The 16672-nt window shown below is 46.1% G+C and overlaps 1 protein-coding gene across 2 annotated transcripts in view; it reads left to right on the top strand.

Moving 5' to 3' along the window:
- Positions 1–13008, top strand: part of Ide (insulin degrading enzyme) — a 96760-nt gene extending 83752 nt beyond the window's left edge. For both annotated transcript variants that reach the window (XM_075973916.1, XM_075973915.1), the window contains exons 19-25: positions 24–135; positions 3448–3615; positions 5913–6185; positions 7817–7878; positions 9490–9562; positions 10177–10244; positions 10872–13008. In XM_075973916.1, coding sequence (XP_075830031.1) covers positions 24–135; positions 3448–3615; positions 5913–6185; positions 7817–7878; positions 9490–9562; positions 10177–10244; positions 10872–10967 — 852 coding nt within the window. In that variant the 3' untranslated portion in view covers positions 10968–13008. The remainder of the gene's footprint in view (positions 1–23; positions 136–3447; positions 3616–5912; positions 6186–7816; positions 7879–9489; positions 9563–10176; positions 10245–10871) is intronic.
- The last annotated feature ends 3664 nt before the right edge of the window (positions 13009–16672 follow it).

The raw sequence follows: 16672 nt of genomic DNA, 5'->3' as shown, positions 1-16672 counted from the left end.
CTGTAATATTTCTTCTCCTTCAGGCTGCATTAGGAATTATGCAGATGGTAGAGGACACCCTTATTGAGCATGCCCACACCAAGCCGCTCCTTCCAAGTCAGCTAGTTCGGTACAGAGAAGTCCAGCTTCCTGACAGTAAGTGAGATGTTGTACCTTTGAAAATGGGTCGCTCTTCCTTAGTAATGGGGCTTGTTACAATGAGTTGAATACACTTGGAGAATAATATGTGGTTCAATGTCAAAGATCTACAGGAAGCTTCTGTCATTTATAGAAATGTGATTATAAGTAGGTAATTTTGCCAGAGAATTCTCTGGTTTGTGAGCCATATACATGAAATTGAAGGTAGGCGGTAATTTTGAGGAGATTGATATTGGAATTCAGTAGTATTTGAATATAGAGGAATTAGAGAATAAAACTCTTATGCTGGGTAGTGGTGGCACACATCTTTAATCTCAGCACTCAGTAGGTAGAGGCAGGTAGACCTTTGTGAGTTTGAGGCCAGTCTGATCTACAAAGGAGTTCCAAGACAGCTAGGATTGTTAACACGGAGAAACCCTGCCTCAAATAAAAAAAAAAACAAAAAACAAAAAATGAAAACAAATTATCTTATAGCTCATGAGATATGAGCTATGAGGGCTGGAGATTGGGTCATCAGGTCGTGTGCTATTCCTGGAAAGAACCTGAATTTGGTTCTCAACACCCGTGGGACGGGGGCAACTTAAAACTGCCTATAACTCTAGTTCCAGGAGAGCTGATGCCCTCTGGCCTCTATAGGTACCTGCACTCATGAGCACAGATACACACACATACATCATGCACACACACACATGCATACAAATAAATAAATTTTGCTGGATATGGTGGTGACTTGGGAAGCAGAAGCATTTGGGTCTGTGAGTTCCAGACCAGGGTGGGCTGCACAGTAACTTTCAGGCTAGCCAGAGCTACATTGTGAGAATCTTGTCTAAAAGAAAAAGGAAAGCCACTGGATGTGGTGTAGAATGCTTGCCCAGCACACACAGAGCCTTTGATTGTTCCGAGCTGAGAATTAAAGTGGGCATGGTAGTATATTTGTATTCTCAGCACGTGGGAAGTGGAAGCAAGAGAATGAGAAATCGAGACAGTAAGTTAGAAACCAGCCTTGGGTAAATGAGACTCAGTGTAAAAAATAAAAGTTGAGGAAAACTAAGAAGCAGCTGAAATCACGGCACTCATTGGCAGTCCATTGGAATTGTTGGAGGGGGTAGTTCAGAATAGTCACAGGTATAGATAACAGCATATTCCTTATGTGTATTTTTCTAGGGGGATAACATCAGGAAATACTTTCATTTATATTGGATTTGTAATGTCAGATTATAGTTACACTAACAGTGGCATCTTTTGATATAAAAATTTAATGAACATTCTTTCAGTGTGGAAAACTTTAATGGGGAAGATACTAGACCAAGAATGAGAGCATCGATATTTTTGGCCATTCTTCATTGTTGGCATTCCCTGTGCATACATTATCTGTGTCCCCTGCTCATTGCTCTTTTACCTGCTGAAATGGTGTCCCTTTTCCTGCTGCTCAGGGACTTATGTCTGTATTCTAGTCCTCTTCCCAGGCCTATGGTGCTCCTCTGTTTTAGTCAGTTTCTTTTTTTTTTTTTTTGTCAGTTTCTTATAAAATACCCAATATAAAATATATTTTGACTCACAGTTTTGAAGGTTTCGGGTCATGGGTAGCTGGTCTCTTGCTTTTGCATTATAACAAAGCAGAGTATCATGGGAGTACACATGGAGAAGGAGTCCCTCCCTCCTGGCATCCAGGAGAGAAAGCGAAAGGAGGCCATGGTCCCAGCATCTCTTTCAAGCATGTTTTTAAAGATTTAACTCCCTTCGACTAGGTTCCACCTTCCAACAGTGTCTAAAGCTGGGGACCACACTCTTTAGGCTAGGGATGCAGCTCAGTGGGACAGCATCTGTCCAGCATGTGGCCCAAGGTTTGGGCCAAGCTGTAGCACCCACTACGCTTTCCTGACATCCTCAGGTGGAGTAACTACTTGCGAGGTTTTCTGAACACTTTGAAGCTCTCGGCACTTCTGCTCTTTCATGTGGGTTAAAGGGCAGCCCCATTATGAGATTATACATTCCTTTAGAGCCAGGTTTCAGGCAATTCAAATGTGTTATTACTTCACGGCACCCCTGTCAAACACAGCTAGTTCTGCTGCTGTGCGTGGCCAGCCATCACAAAGCGGGTGATGGTCGTCACATGCTGCCTCTCATGTGTTCCTCAGTCAGGGCATGCATGGCCGAGAGGATTAATTGGGATCTGGTGAGCACGAGCTATCCCGTCGGGCTGAGCTCAAATATATTTAATGGCAGGTGAGGGTGGTCTAGTGTTCAAGCCTCAAACCAAAAGCAAAAAGAAATTGCAACATTTACCTTCACTCAAAGTGATCCAGTCTAGAGACAGAATTTCAGAGTGGAGTTTTCCATGCCCCTTCCCTCCTATCCTCTCCTAGGAGCCTCTCTTTTGTCCTGATTGCGCTATCAATTTCCCTCACTTTCCGAAATAGCACAGTTTGCATCCCATTCTCAGAATGATGGTGTTAGGAAATGACTCTGATTTAGCCTACTGATCAGACATGAATGCCTTAAGTAACCCTTCACCTGAGGCTCGGCTGGGCTACGTCTGCAGCTGGAAGGCAGAATCTTATGCACTGTGAGGAAGGAAATATTTTGAGATACGTGTGAAAAACTGGAAGAGGGAAACATGAGTCTTAGGACCCACAAACCCTCCCCTCTTCTGAGGAGAAACAGCACTGGCAGTGTCTACTGGGGGTGGTTTATTAAGTCAGGTGTCTGTCCGTGCTAGAACCCTAGCCCTGGGTGGGTAAGACAGGAGAAGCAGGACCCAAAGCCCGCTTCAGCCACACAGCAAAGTCAAGACCAGGCTGGACTATGTGAGACTTTGTCTCAAAAAAAAAAGAAGGAAGGAAGGAAGGAAAGAAGGAAGGGAGGGAGGGAGGGAGGGAGGGAGGGAGGGAGGGAGGGAGGGAGGAAGGGAGGGAGGGAGAAACCATTGTTTTTAAAGGCGGTCAAGCGGGTAAGCATAAAGAGGGTGTTGGGGAGCACACATGTAACCTCAACCTAAGCACATATATAAGGTGGAAGGATTCCAAGGCCAGCCTGGCTGTATTAACCATGAGGTTGTGGCCTACTGACAAGGTTCCAGTGGGCTTTAGCAGGCATCTTTCTCCTCTGGCTGCAATATGGCTTCTCCCTGACTCCGCCTACTTTCTCCTCTATCTTTGCTTGGGATTCCTGCCTTGCTCCATTCTGCCCTGTGATAGGTCCAAAGTAGCTTCTTAATTAACCAGTGGTATGCAGCGGGGAATCCCACATCAACCAGATATACCATTGGTTTTATTAAATCGCAGATACTCTCTTTTTGCAACTTCTTAGGAGGCTGGTTTGTTTATCAGCAGAGGAATGAAGTCCACAATAACTGTGGCATCGAGATCTACTACCAGACAGACATGCAGAGCACCTCGGAGAACATGTTCCTGGAGCTTTTCTGTCAGATTATCTCTGAACCTTGCTTCAACACCCTGCGCACCAAGGAGCAGCTGGGTAAGAAGACGGTGGGGATTGAGGATCCTGGAGACTGTAATGAACAGCTTTTGTGCTCAGCAAAAACTCCCCGCCCGGAGAGTCACATGGCATTGTGTGTGGAGCCTGCTATATTTAGAGGGACTTGTGAAAGCCTTGTTTCTAGGGAACTGCTTCTGAAAGACGAGCAGTTAACATCTTGCAGACACAGGGACTGTTGTCGTTCTTTCTTTTCCTCGTCCTCCTCTCTTTTCTCCTTTAGATCTTCCTCTTCCTCTTCCTTTCTATTTTGTGAGGAGGATTGAACCCAGTCTCCTCCGAAGGTGCTAGGCAAGTCCTCAGCGCTAGTGTTAGAGCGATTCTTTTTTTAAAATATTTATTTATTTATTATGTATACAATAGTCTGTCTGTGTGTATGCCTGCAAGCCAGAAGAGGGCACCAGACCCCATTACAGATGGTTGTGAGCCACCATGTGGTTGCTGGGAATTGAACTCAGGACCTTTGGAAGAGCAGGCAATGCTCTTAACCTCTGAGCCATCTCTCCAGCCCCTAAAGCGATTCTTAATGAGATGATGGAGGGTTTCCAGATGCTGAGAGTAGGCTTGTAGGTAGGGAGGTGGGAAGCAAGTCCTACAGAGGAACTTAGCTTTGCCAAACTTTTGAGTTACCCAAGGGCAGGTGTTATCTCTTCCTTATCTGTATCCCAGGCACAGGGGAAGTAAGCGCTTGCAGTTTTAGACTTGGAGATCCTGGCAGGTTTGATGGATGAGGCAAGAAGTCCACCTTGGCAGATGAAGGCATCACCCTCCGCTACTTAGACAGTTCTAGGCCATTCTGGGCAACATGAAAGCCATCTCTAAAAACAAGAACAAAGAGAAGCTCAAAGAAACGCCCCTAACGACTTGGAAGAAACATTTTGAAAGGATGTGGGCATGCCTCTTAATGCCCTGTCACTTTAGAGTCACCCCCATGCTAAGTGCTGAGCATGGAAAATGGACAAATGGCTGACCTATAAAGGAGCCATTTTGTTTCAGTGTGGTGTTCCTGTAAGAGCATTCACACAGCAAAGCCCCTAAAGATAGCAAGTTCCCCAGAATCCAGGGTCCCAGACTGTCTTTAGTGGTAGATCTGTGCAGAGCTGCAGAAGGAAAAAGCCAGGAGCTAAATGGAGAAAGAGTTGGGGACGTTAACTGTGAGGGAAGGTGCCCGGCAGCCTGTGAGGACTGCGGTTGCTCAGGGTGGGGCATGATGACACTGCACCCTGGTTGCTGCCGTCTGACGAGCACAGGGGTTGCTCACTCTCTGTGGTTGCCTGTCGTGCCACACACATTGTTGGCAGCTGAGGAGCGGAGCCTCCACGTCGCCAGGCACTCTCCAGCCAGTGTCTACAGCCTGACCTCCCGAGCGCTGTGCCCACTGATTGACAGATGAGAATGCCCGAGACCTGCACATGCTCTGAAGCACTGACTCACTTAGCACGTTCTCCAGGTCTGGTGTTACAGCCGCAGACTGTGATTGGTGCCCCTGGGCCACAATGGTGCCTATTGGCACCTAAATGAGCCCACCACCAGTTATACACTGGAATTCCACTGAGAGTGGGTGCTAGCACTGTTTGCTTTATTTGGGCAGCTCCTCCAGACAGTGTCATATATAGGCATCCAGGACCCCACTGTGGTAATAGTTCCGGAGGAAAAAAATTCAAATGAATTTTTCTTCTTCTGCCTATTAGAGCCTTGTCTACAACTAAAACTTTCCCATGGTAACTTTGATGTTTAGGTTTCACTGTTGAACTTGAGCAGGAAGATGTAGTTAGAGTGGCTTCAACTACACAGAACAGAATAAAATAAAACAATGTCTGCAAAAGATGGGAGCTGGGAGGTAGAAAGTGTGTTGTTGGAGGGGTGTATATAAACACACAGGATATCGACAGAGCTGTGTCCTCCCATTGACCCTGTCCTAGAGAGTTGGCTTTCCTAAGCTGGTCCAGGAATGGATTATCAAGGAAATGCATTGTAGAGCCAGGGTTGTGTGGGGAACTTAGATGGTAAAGCAAAGAAGGAGTTGGGACTTGGCTGAAGCATGAAAATGAGCAGTTTGTAGGAATGGATACCTTGAGCTTAGACAGGAGCTGCTGAGAAAGTCACAGTGTGAATTTGAAGGATAAACACGGTCAGCCTCCAGTTTCTGTTCTTCAGTGGGCCGTTCAGCTTTGTCTGAGGAAGAAGACAGTGTCTTAAATGGTCGTGTTTCTTCCATGTGAATGAGCTGAAGGAGATTTTATTTGCTCTGATCCTGACTGGCCGTGTGTGCGCTTCAGGCTACATCGTCTTCAGTGGACCTCGCCGAGCCAATGGCATCCAGGGCTTACGCTTCATCATCCAGTCCGAAAAGCCCCCGCACTACCTGGAAAGCAGAGTAGAAGCCTTCTTACTCACCATGGAGAAGGTCATAGAGGACATGACGGAGGAGGCCTTCCAGAAACACATTCAAGCATTGGCCATCCGTCGACTGGACAAGCCAAAGAAACTCTCTGCCGAGTGTGCTAAATACTGGGGGGAGATCATCTCGCAGCAGTACAATTACGACAGAGGTAATGTACAGAGAGCTCCACTGTGGCCCGTGAGTGTAAGATCTGAGAGCATCAAAACCATTCTATGCGGTATTCGTCTTGTAGGTCTTTGTTTCAGCATTGATTTGGCAGCGTGGTGGGATGGCAAGTCTTTAAAAAAAAATGTTTTTTAAAAATTATTACTTAGTTAATGTAACAACCATTTCCTGCTAGAAACTGTCTTCCCCAGAAGTAAAGCTGGTCTCTGTCACATTAGCCCCCCTTTCTGTCCTGACAGTGTAGCCTGAGACTCTAGCACTGGCCCATGAGCATCCGTCTCCTTGATATGACTGGGGGAAGCATGCAGAGTAAACATCCAGACAGCAAGGGCCTCCCCTGCACAAAGATCCCCACTGCTTTTGGATGTGAAAGAGCTATGCATTGGAGCGTCCTGTGTGTCTGATTCCGTTCCCGTTTCAGTACAGGTTAAGCCAGGAAGCCGAAGCACACTAGATGTCAGGAGACGGTTTTATTCCTGGCACCACCAAGCTGACAGTCTTTTATTTTTTTATTTTTTTAAAAAAAATGTTTGTTTGTTTGTTTGTTTATTTATTATGTATACAATATTCTGTGTGTATGCCTGAAGGCCAGAAGAGGGCACCGGACCTCATTACGGATGGTTATGAGCCACCATGTGGTTGCTGGGAATTGAACTCAGGACCTTTGGAAGAGCAGGCAATGCTCTTAACCTCTGAGCCATCTCTCCAGCCCCCCAAGCTGACAGTCTTGACCAATCACACTTGTTCCTCACTTTCCTTACCTGTGGTTTTTTGTTGTTGTTTGTTTGTTTTTGTTTTGTCTTACTATTGAGACCAGGTCTTACTATACAGCCTTGGCTGATCCGGAGCTTGCTCTGTGGATTGGACTGGCCTCAAACTCACAGAGATCTGAATTCTGCCTGCCTTGGCGTTTCTTTTTTTTCTTTTGTTTTGTTTTTCAAGACAGGGTTTCTCTGTAACAGCCCTAGCTGTCCTGGAACTAGTTCTTGAAGACCAGGCTGGCCTTGAACTCACAGAGATCTGCCTGCCTTGACATTTCAAGTGCTAGAATTAAAGGCTTGCATTACCTTGCCTGACCTTCACCTGTGGTTTTTCTAGCAGTTGATGGCTACTGTGTTTGACCATTTACCACGTGCCTGACATCATTTGTCATTGTCACCTTCTTGGTTGTCATTATAACCGTACTAAGTGGCCGATCCCTTTGATCTCCAGATAAGGAAACTGAGGGTTAGAAACTCAAAGTGACTGTCCCGAACCAGGTCTTAACTACTGTAGCATAGGCAATTACTTTACTTGGCATCTATCCCCTGCCTACTTAGCAGATGGTGGCTTTAAAATGTGGATACCTGAGCTGGAGAGAAGAGCAGCAGGTGTCTCAGTCTGAGCCGGATCCCTAGAACCCACAGGTGGAAGGAGAGACCCAGTCAAAAGCTGTGCCGTGACCTTTACAGACACACAAATGAAAGTAAAAGTTTTTAAAATCATGGCTACCCAACAGGCTTAGAGTGAAATGTATTGCTGTTCAGTGCAGTATTTTAGACTGTTTAATGTAAAAATATTAATAAATTTTAAATTAATAATAAATTAATAAATTTTTCCTGGTTACCTTTTCAGATAACATAGAAGTTGCTTATTTAAAGACGCTTACCAAGGATGATATCATCAAGTTCTACAAGGTTAGTGCATTTGTTGTCTAGATTTTATTTGCTAATTAGTATTTGTGTGTTCGATGTGTACTGTGCGGGTGCATGCATGCCGAGGGCAGGGCAGCTTGCAGAAGTGGCTTCTCTTCTACCATCGGGTCCCGGGTTGTCAGGCTTGGCAGCAGGCGCCTTTTCCCAGCTGAGCCATCTCATTGGCTCCCGAGTTTGGGTTCATATGAGCTACTTGCTGTGTTGTGTATTGAACTCGCTCACCCTGGAGGCATGTTTGTAGAGTTAAGGATTGGACACTTTGACCTATTACTATTAGATATAGTCCTCTCTACGCTTCAGAGGCCGTAATGGCTCTCCTGGCTTCCAAGCCCCCATTCCCAGGCTCTTTTTCTGTCTTCAGCTTCTACCCTGCTGTTGAAACAGCATTGCCGAGCTTTTCAGTGGGCAGGGAGAGTCCTTAGTTCATTGTCTACGGGGCAGCAGCAGAAGCGGGTACGGTCTCTGGCTACACTAGGACTCAGGTGTCCCGCCCCCACCTGTAGCACGGTGAATAAAAACCCAGAGACAGATAGATATTGGGGTTCAACCTGAAGTTCAGAAAAGCAAAACAGCCAGCCACTGGCTCTTACCTCTGCCTCAGTCTGAAATAGCGATCCTGTCTTCTCCCGTTTTATAATCTCTCTAGGGTTGGGATTAAAGGTGTACACCGTTGCCACCTGGTTTCTATGGCAAACTAACCTATGCTACACCACAGCAATAAGGCTTCCTCTTAAATACCCAGGACCGGTTTTATGATAATTGTCCTCACAGCTGTGGAGTGGTTTGGTTTGTCTTGTGTCCTTTCCCCTCTGAGAAGCAGACACGTGCCATCGGCTAAGGCACCAGGGGAAGCTTCATCCCAGCGATTATTCCTTTGGTAGTAGCAATAAAGGTCCAGCGTTTGGAAAAGGTCAGGAGCTAGGAGAAAGATTTGCTGTAAGCAAAGGGAATCCCTGGAAGGAACCTGGAGACACTAGGAGCGTTTCTGTCGCCGAGTCCACATCATTACAATGAGCTGCATCATGACCCTTGCTGAGAATAATGTGAGTGCGTGCGGGAAACTGCCACATACGAGGAGGACTCAGCAATGTTAGTTTCCACGGCTTTACCAGCAGACCCCTGGTACAGAATTTGAAAGTTCTTAGAGATCTAACAAGGGTTATGATTGTCCTGAGTGAAGATCACTGGAGGGGTCAGCATAGTGGCGCAGGCCTATGGCCTTAGCACTGGGTAGCCTGAAGCAGGAGAATTGTAAGCTCAAGGCCTGCCCAGACAGCATGGCAAATCACTCAATTCCCTTGGGCTTGGCTTCCTCATCTATAAAATGGGAATAACTCTTGGCCGTGCTAGGGGTGGGTATAGCCCCATGGTAGAACATCTGCATGGCATGTATGAGGTTCTGGGTTAAATTCCAAGCATCACAAAAAGAGAATTAAGTCTTGCCTGCCTCCTGGAATCTTTTAGAGTAAAATCATGTGAGGGTAAAGGAAAGAAAGCTTCCTTTTGTACCTAACGTGGTGACTGACTCTTCAGATCCTCAGAGAGAACTTCACTCTTAACAGCCTAACAGGGTGACCTTGGTTTTGTGTATAGGAAATGTTGGCCGTGGATGCACCAAGGAGACATAAAGTATCCGTCCACGTTCTTGCGAGGGAAATGGATTCTTGTAAGTATTGGATGCTGACCTTCTAAATTTTCCATTTCTTAATCCAATATTGAGCCATATGATGGCTGTCCCTTACCATAGTCACTCACCTTAAAGAGCAGCAGAAACTGAAGATATAAACAGAATGTCCTAGGGCAAGGTCTGCTCTATTGAAGCAGAAGTTCAGGCAGAGGGGAATGGAATGGTAGAGAAAGCCAGTACCGGTTGACAGTACCAGTCTGGGCACCATCTCCAAAAGTGGCTGTAGGGAAGGTCTGCAGGTGGGCTCACCTGCATAGTCCTCCTCTCTGGCTTTCCCAGGAAGTCAGAGCCTCAGAGTCAGACCTGAGCACTAGAGCTGCAGAGGCCCAGGCTGTATGTCCTTGGTGACATCAACATAGAGCCAGTGCTAGAACAAGCACACAGACCCAGGCTGTATGGCCTCGATGACGTCAACATTGAGCGGGTTCTGGGACAAGCACACATGCTTGCAGCACGCAGCTTGGGAGGACCTGAAAAGTGTGCTGAGGGCTTGGTGTGGTTTATTTTTCAATGAACTAAGTCTAGCTTAGATTTCTTGAAAATAGCTCTTGTTGCAAGTGTGAATAAGGCATGAAGCTTTGGTTTCCTTACAGGTCCTGTCGTTGGAGAGTTCCCCTCTCAGAATGATGTAAACTTGCCAGAAGCACCAGCCTTGCCACAAGTAAGAAACATTAGACAGGGTCTGAGGACTTCTAAAGCAGCTCATTCATCAGAAACCTTGGAAACCTAGAGGTTCAGGTCTTCTCGAACGCCCCATCACTCAGCCTCTGCCTTTGTCTGCCTTTGCCTCTGTTTTCTTTTGTTTTGGGGTCATGTAGCTCAGGCTGACCTGAAATTCACTATGTAGCTGAAGCTGGCTTGAACTCCTCATCCTCCTGCCTCTACCTCTCCTCCTGTGTTTGCCTCTGGTCCCGACTGTCTCACTCTGTGCCAAGCCATCTCCAGCCATGTCTTTCCCAGATTTGAGTTACGGAGTGAGAATGTCTGGCCCATTCCATGGTGCCTCTTTATTTACTTACAGGGTGAGAAAGTGGGCAGTGTCATTAGGCTTTTGCTGGGTGTTCAAGTCAGCCCGTGCATGTCCAGGTGAAAGCCAAGAGTTCCATCTACCATGGGTCTCTACAGACTCATTTGTGACCCTCTGACCCAATTTGAGTCTATGGGTATCTCCTTACTGTAAACACCACCACCTCCCCGCCACCTCAGCCTACCCCCAAAAGCTGATATATTGTTTAGTCTAACTTTTAAATGTAACACACTAAAGAAAACTTTTTTTCTTCCTTTTCAGCCTGAAGTGGTTCATAACATGACAGAGTTCAAGCGTGGCCTGCCACTGTTTCCCCTCGTGAAACCACATATTAACTTCATGGCTGCCAAACTCTGAATAGAGTGGATACGTTCCTGTGTCTTCTGAGGCCTGGGAAAGCAATCTTAACCACTTGAGTAGTTTCTGGCTTGCTATTAGAGAGACAAACAGAAAAGAGTTATCAGACATTATTATATAGAAATGTTAAAAACCCAAAGTAATAAAATTATAAAATCTTATAGATGTAGAATATTTTTAAAATACATGCCTCTTAAATATCCTAATTTTTTTTCCTTTTTAGTCCTAAGAGAAATTCCCCTACATTAACTGTTTAATATGAAGAAGGATATCCCAACAGAATCTTTCTTCCTTATTCTGTAAAATAGTCACTTGTCTCAAGAAAACAATTTTTTTTTCTAAAAGGCTTCAAACCATTTAGAAATGATTACCTTTTAAAGAACCGATCCTCAAGTCGGCTTCCTATTTGATAGTTTCCTAAATCAACAGAAAACGTTACATTTGGCAGATAATGCACAAAGCAATGCCATGTTCTTTTATTAGTGAATTACTGATTATCTAAGGCATGGTTTTAAAGTTTTTATAAAATTTGGGTATGTTTTTTAATCTTCTTAGTCAAATGCTGGAAAGCCCTAGAACACCCGATTTACAGTGCTAGAAACACAGATTAACCTTACATCACAATTAGAATTTCTCAGGATTCCTGTGGGTTTTCTCATTGAATTCTGTTGGCGTTTCTGGTTTTCGTAGTTGGTTTGCGGTGTTCCATCAGCAGACAGATGCGTGCTTCTGTGTAGAGGGTGTGAGACGTGTCGTGCCCACGTTGGCTGTTGTCACCCCCCCTTGACTCCTGGGGGACATTGCCATCAGTGTGTGAACTAAATCACTGGGAGCAGATGCAAAACCACAACTGCACTCCTAGGCAGCCAGTCTCCGAAAGACTCTAAACTCCCTGCTGCTTCCAGTCTCATCTTGCCTTAAGTGATATTTTTTTGAATATATGAATATAGACATACAGATGATGACTGGAGTGGGCTTTTAAAAACTATTTTTTTCACAGGATACTATTTTAGGTGAAGATGTTACTGTAGATTCAACAGCTGTTTTAAAATATTTGCTATTATTAAACCTTGCTTCAAGAACAAGCGTGGCTGTTTCCACACACAGGCAATAGTAGTGGGAAGGGCTCCTGTTTGCCCACCGACTCAGGCAAAGTACAGAGTGGCGTTTCCAAGGAACATTTGACTGCCCCACATGACTTGGTTTGCCAGGATTCTCCGCTCTAGAGTCTTGGCTTTTCACAGCTTACGTTTTCATATTTGCCACTTTCCAAATAACATGAACTTGGGCGGCTGTGGAGGCCGCTCTCCCCGTGGTGCTGCGACTGACTTTTATCCACGCGTTTTAAGAGTCTCCCGGTGAGAAACCTGTCCTTGTCTGTCCCATCAGAAGGTGTGAGTCATTCTTTCCTTCTCGTCTGAGCAATTGGCCAAGCAGCCGAGGCTGACTTTGAACTCCTGATCCTCCTGCCTCCACCTCTCCAGTGCCGGGATTTGGCGTGCGCCACCCTGCCCAACGAGACTATGCAGCTTTTCATCAGACTGCAAAGTATATACGAGACAAATCTAAAACCAGTCCTGAGTGTTTGACTCCATCACTGTAAAAGCAAGTAACCGTCTGCTGCCTTTTCTGTGAGCGATCACGTGCCGTTGAGTAACTTGGCTCCTTTCTAGGAGATGGGTACAGTTATAAGCATGTCTTTTGTGTGAGAAAAGGCACTTGAAGAGACCGGAAAACAGTCCCATGTCGTCTTCATGAACCTGCACGTGGTGTTCAGTGTGCTCCCGAGCTCCTGGGTGTCACTTGGCATCCTGACGGGTTCATCTCTGTGGGTCCAGGTCGTGGTCCATGAACAAGAGCAGACTACCCAGACAGAGACTGCCATGTTCTCAAGCTTCGCAAGTGAGATTTGTGAAAAAGTTACGAGTTCCCAGAGACTTTAAGAAGTCGTTTTAATCAGTTGATGTGTAAAAGCATGTGGCACCGCCAGTGTGGCGGGTCCTAGGGTTACCCTGTTTACAATAAATCTCCTGAACCGAAACTGTGTGCTGGATCATTTCATAGCTCGTGTGAAACAGTGCCCACCCTCAGCCTCCCTCGGCGTTCAGCTCTCACAGGATTTCTTGCTCCTGCTGTTGTGTTGCAGAGAGCAGGGAATTTGTGCATGTGCATGTGTTGGTATTGTGTTTGCTAGAGTAGCTTTTGTAAGCCAGGAGCCTCGGTGTGGGCGACCAGAGTCCCCTTGAGCAGTGCCGCTGACAGAAGACAAGAGCAAGTCACACAGACAGATAAAAGTGGAAGGCTTGACTATCTGTCCTCAAAGAGCTCACAGTTACAACCCTTCTCCCCAGTGCACACACCCGATTTTACATTGATATTCTAGGAGATACAGAAGGGAACCCTTCCCCACTCAATATTATTTATCATGATAACAAAATGGAGAGGAAAACCAGCCTAGGATTAATAAGAGTATTTTAGGAAATGTATGAAAATGTTAACAAGCAGAGAGACTGCCTTTATCCCGCTCTGGGACTTTATGAAATAGATACATTTAATGAAGGAATGCACACATGTCTCCTTAGGCCCTCACGAGAACACCCTCTCTAGTCAGGCTGTATGAGGTCCTAGGCAGTGCCAGATATCAGCACTGGGAAAATGTGAAACTGTTCATGGGCAATGTGGTCAGATGGTCATTAGGGATCTCCAGAGGTATGAGCACAAGAAGCATAGGTGATGGACGAGCCAGGTCAGCATTAGCAAACCAACTGTGGATATACAGGCAGCGGAGTTTAAATGCTTCAGTAACTCGAAATATGAAGAATTTCAGGGTAAAGTTACCAGAACATGAAAACTTACATACTAAAAATGTAACCAGATGCAGCTAGTTCTCAACCAGGTCATGGCTGTGCAGGCAGGGAGAACATGGAAGTTACCGGAAGCCTCCAAACAGGGGCAGCATGGAGATTTTATTCTTCGACCTCACAGCAAAACCCTGTCTCGGAAATAAAAAGGGCAAATGGAGTTGCTGTGGTGGCTTATGCCCAACAGGTAGAGGCAGGCAGATCTCTTGAGTTTGAGGCCAGCCTTGTCTATGAAGTGAATTCCAAACTAGCTGGGCTATACATACATTGAGATCCTGTTTCTAAGAGGGTGGAAGTGTGAACAAAAAGATCCTTTTCCACTAGGGTTGCCCTAGAACTGAGGCTGGTCGGTCTCCATCCTTGACCCTCCTCCCACCAGCTCCCTCGTGCTCAGATTGCAGGCCATGTGGCTAAGAAGTATGTTTTAAAAGGGGGGATTTAGAGTTCATTTATTTAGGATCCTTAATGGTTGGCACACACAAAGATGGGCGTAAACAGTTTCTCTAAAGTTCACATGGATGTGTCTTGAGATACTGGTACACACTTGAGGTGAGAAACACAAATCCCAGGCTTTGTCCCCAGCTGGGTCTGGCTCTGCATGCCTGTAATCCCAGCCACTGGGAAATCAGAGAGATATGAGAGCCAAGGATAACCGGGGCCACATAGAAAGAATCTGTCTTTAAGAAAACAAACAAAAAGACAAGGAATCTGCTCTGAACTCTTGTGGCACAGCTAAGTGAATATGGATATGTAAGAGGCCACCGCTGGAGGCTGGAGTTAGGCTTTGGCGTCTTTCCCAACAGTTCATCTCCTGGGACACTGCAATCAACTATGAAATGTTAATTATTTTTAATTTATTTTAAAGTAACAGTGTGTGTTTCTGTAAGTGCATGTGTGTCTGTCTGCTGGTGTCGTTCCTCAGGTCTTTCCCACCTTTTTTTTTTTTTCGAGACAGGGTTTCTCTGTAGTTTTGGGGGCCTGTCCTGGAACTTGGAACTACCTCTGTAGACAGAGATCTGTCTGCCTACTTCTACCTCCTGAGTGCTGGGATTAAAGGTGAGAGTCACCACTGCCTGGCTTTAAAAACATCTTTTATGGTCCTGGGGTTTCCAGATTAGGTCATGCCGTCGGCCAGCGAGCCCCATCACACCTTTTAAAAACACAGCTTTTTTTTTTAATCTATTTTGTTTTTTAATTGTGTGTGTGAGGGGCTACAGCACCAATGTGGAGGTCAGGATAACCCAGGATTGGTCCTCTTTCCACCATGTGGGTCTCAGCAGGTCCTTCTTGCCAGCCACTTTTTCTTTCTTTCTTTTTTTCACTTTTTTTTTCTTTTAGAGACAAGATCTCACTGTTTATAATAGGCTGGCCTCAAACTCACGGAGATTTGCCTGTCTCTGCCTCCCATGTGCTGGAATTAAAGGCGCCTGCCACCCTGCATGCCTTTTTTTGTAGTTGTTTAGATGTTGGTCTTGGATCCTGTTGTGGTCCTTGTTGAACTGGTCTGGGGAAGGGCGCCATTGATGGTGCAACGCCAGCACTGTCCGCCAGAGGGAGAAAGAACACTTCTCAGTGAAAAGTGCTCTACACAAAACCTGGTTTCAGTGCCAACTCCAGTTTATGTAATAAACCAGTCGGGGCAAAAATGTAGCAAGACCCAGAGGTTGAGGCAGGAAGATTGTAAGTTTTAGTGTAGTTATGACTACACAGCAAGACATCCGAAAAAAAAAAAGTAGGTGCAATGATTCTTGGTCCTGTTGTTTGCCCTCCATGAAAATTGCCATTGAAAAAAATGCTAGGAACTGGCTTAAAAATAGCTTGTGGCTACAAATGATCTTAATTCATCTAATTACGCAAAATTTTATCTACAGGAATTTTCCATGTTAGGCTGTCAAAAAACAGACCAGAAAATCTCCCTTAAAAATTGGGACCCTGTCTGGGTGGTGGCCATGCACACCTTTAATCCCAGCACTCAGGAGGCAGAGGCAGGCGGATCTCTGTGAGTTCGAGGCCAGCCTGGTCTACGGAGTGAGTTCCAGGACAGCTAACCGCTAACCTGTCTCGAAGGTAAGTGGAGATGGTCAAAGAGATGTAGTTGAAAGTCTGCTCAAGAACGTTTGCTCCGTCCTGTCCTCTGCCCCATCTTCCCAAGGTGCAGCAGCCGCGGCTGTCGGACAAAGGCTGCAGCTAACGATGGCAGAGAGGCTCAGGGGTCCCTTCTTGGTGACCACTCTGAGCAGTGACTATGGCAGTGGGGATTACGGAGCTATGAACTTAGTTTTGAGGTTTGAGAGCCACTGTTGGACAGGCTTCCCTTTGCAGAAAAAATTATTCCTACACAGTGCATCACTGATATTCACATGTTGGGTTGGGCTTCTGTGTAGGGCGTGTGTACAGGGGTGTGTGTGTGTTGTGGAGTGCCTGTCCAGGACCAGGGGAAGCAAGAGACCGAGCCTTCGAGGGTCCGATTGCCCATGCCTCGTAGCACAGAGAGGGGTGTGCCTTCCAGAAGCAGTCAGGCCTGCGTGGTACAACTCCACCAGCACCATCCTTCCCCTCCCCCACTGCCCCCCATCCCCCGCAAGCTAACAGATGGGAAGAAACTGAATGTTTCAACCCCCCCCTCCCTCCGATAGAAACCAGACCTTTATGGTAGGCCATCAGGACTGCGGAGGATTGGCCCAAAAGTGGGACAGTCACACATAAATATACACGCGCGCACGCGCACAGCCTCCCAGTATCACTCAACCATGAACCACAGGGAACTTCTAAACCTGGAATACAGGTGGCCTTCTCACCTGGCTCTCTGCTCCTAGGTCTGTCCCCAAGGACACACGCGCAGAT

This window comes from Microtus pennsylvanicus, chromosome 5, assembly GCF_037038515.1.
Source record: "Microtus pennsylvanicus isolate mMicPen1 chromosome 5, mMicPen1.hap1, whole genome shotgun sequence".
In the NCBI taxonomy this organism is placed as follows: Eukaryota; Metazoa; Chordata; class Mammalia; order Rodentia; family Cricetidae; genus Microtus; species Microtus pennsylvanicus.
The sequence above is the reverse complement of the archived record's forward strand: the minus strand, read 5'-3'. Positions and strand labels throughout refer to the sequence as shown.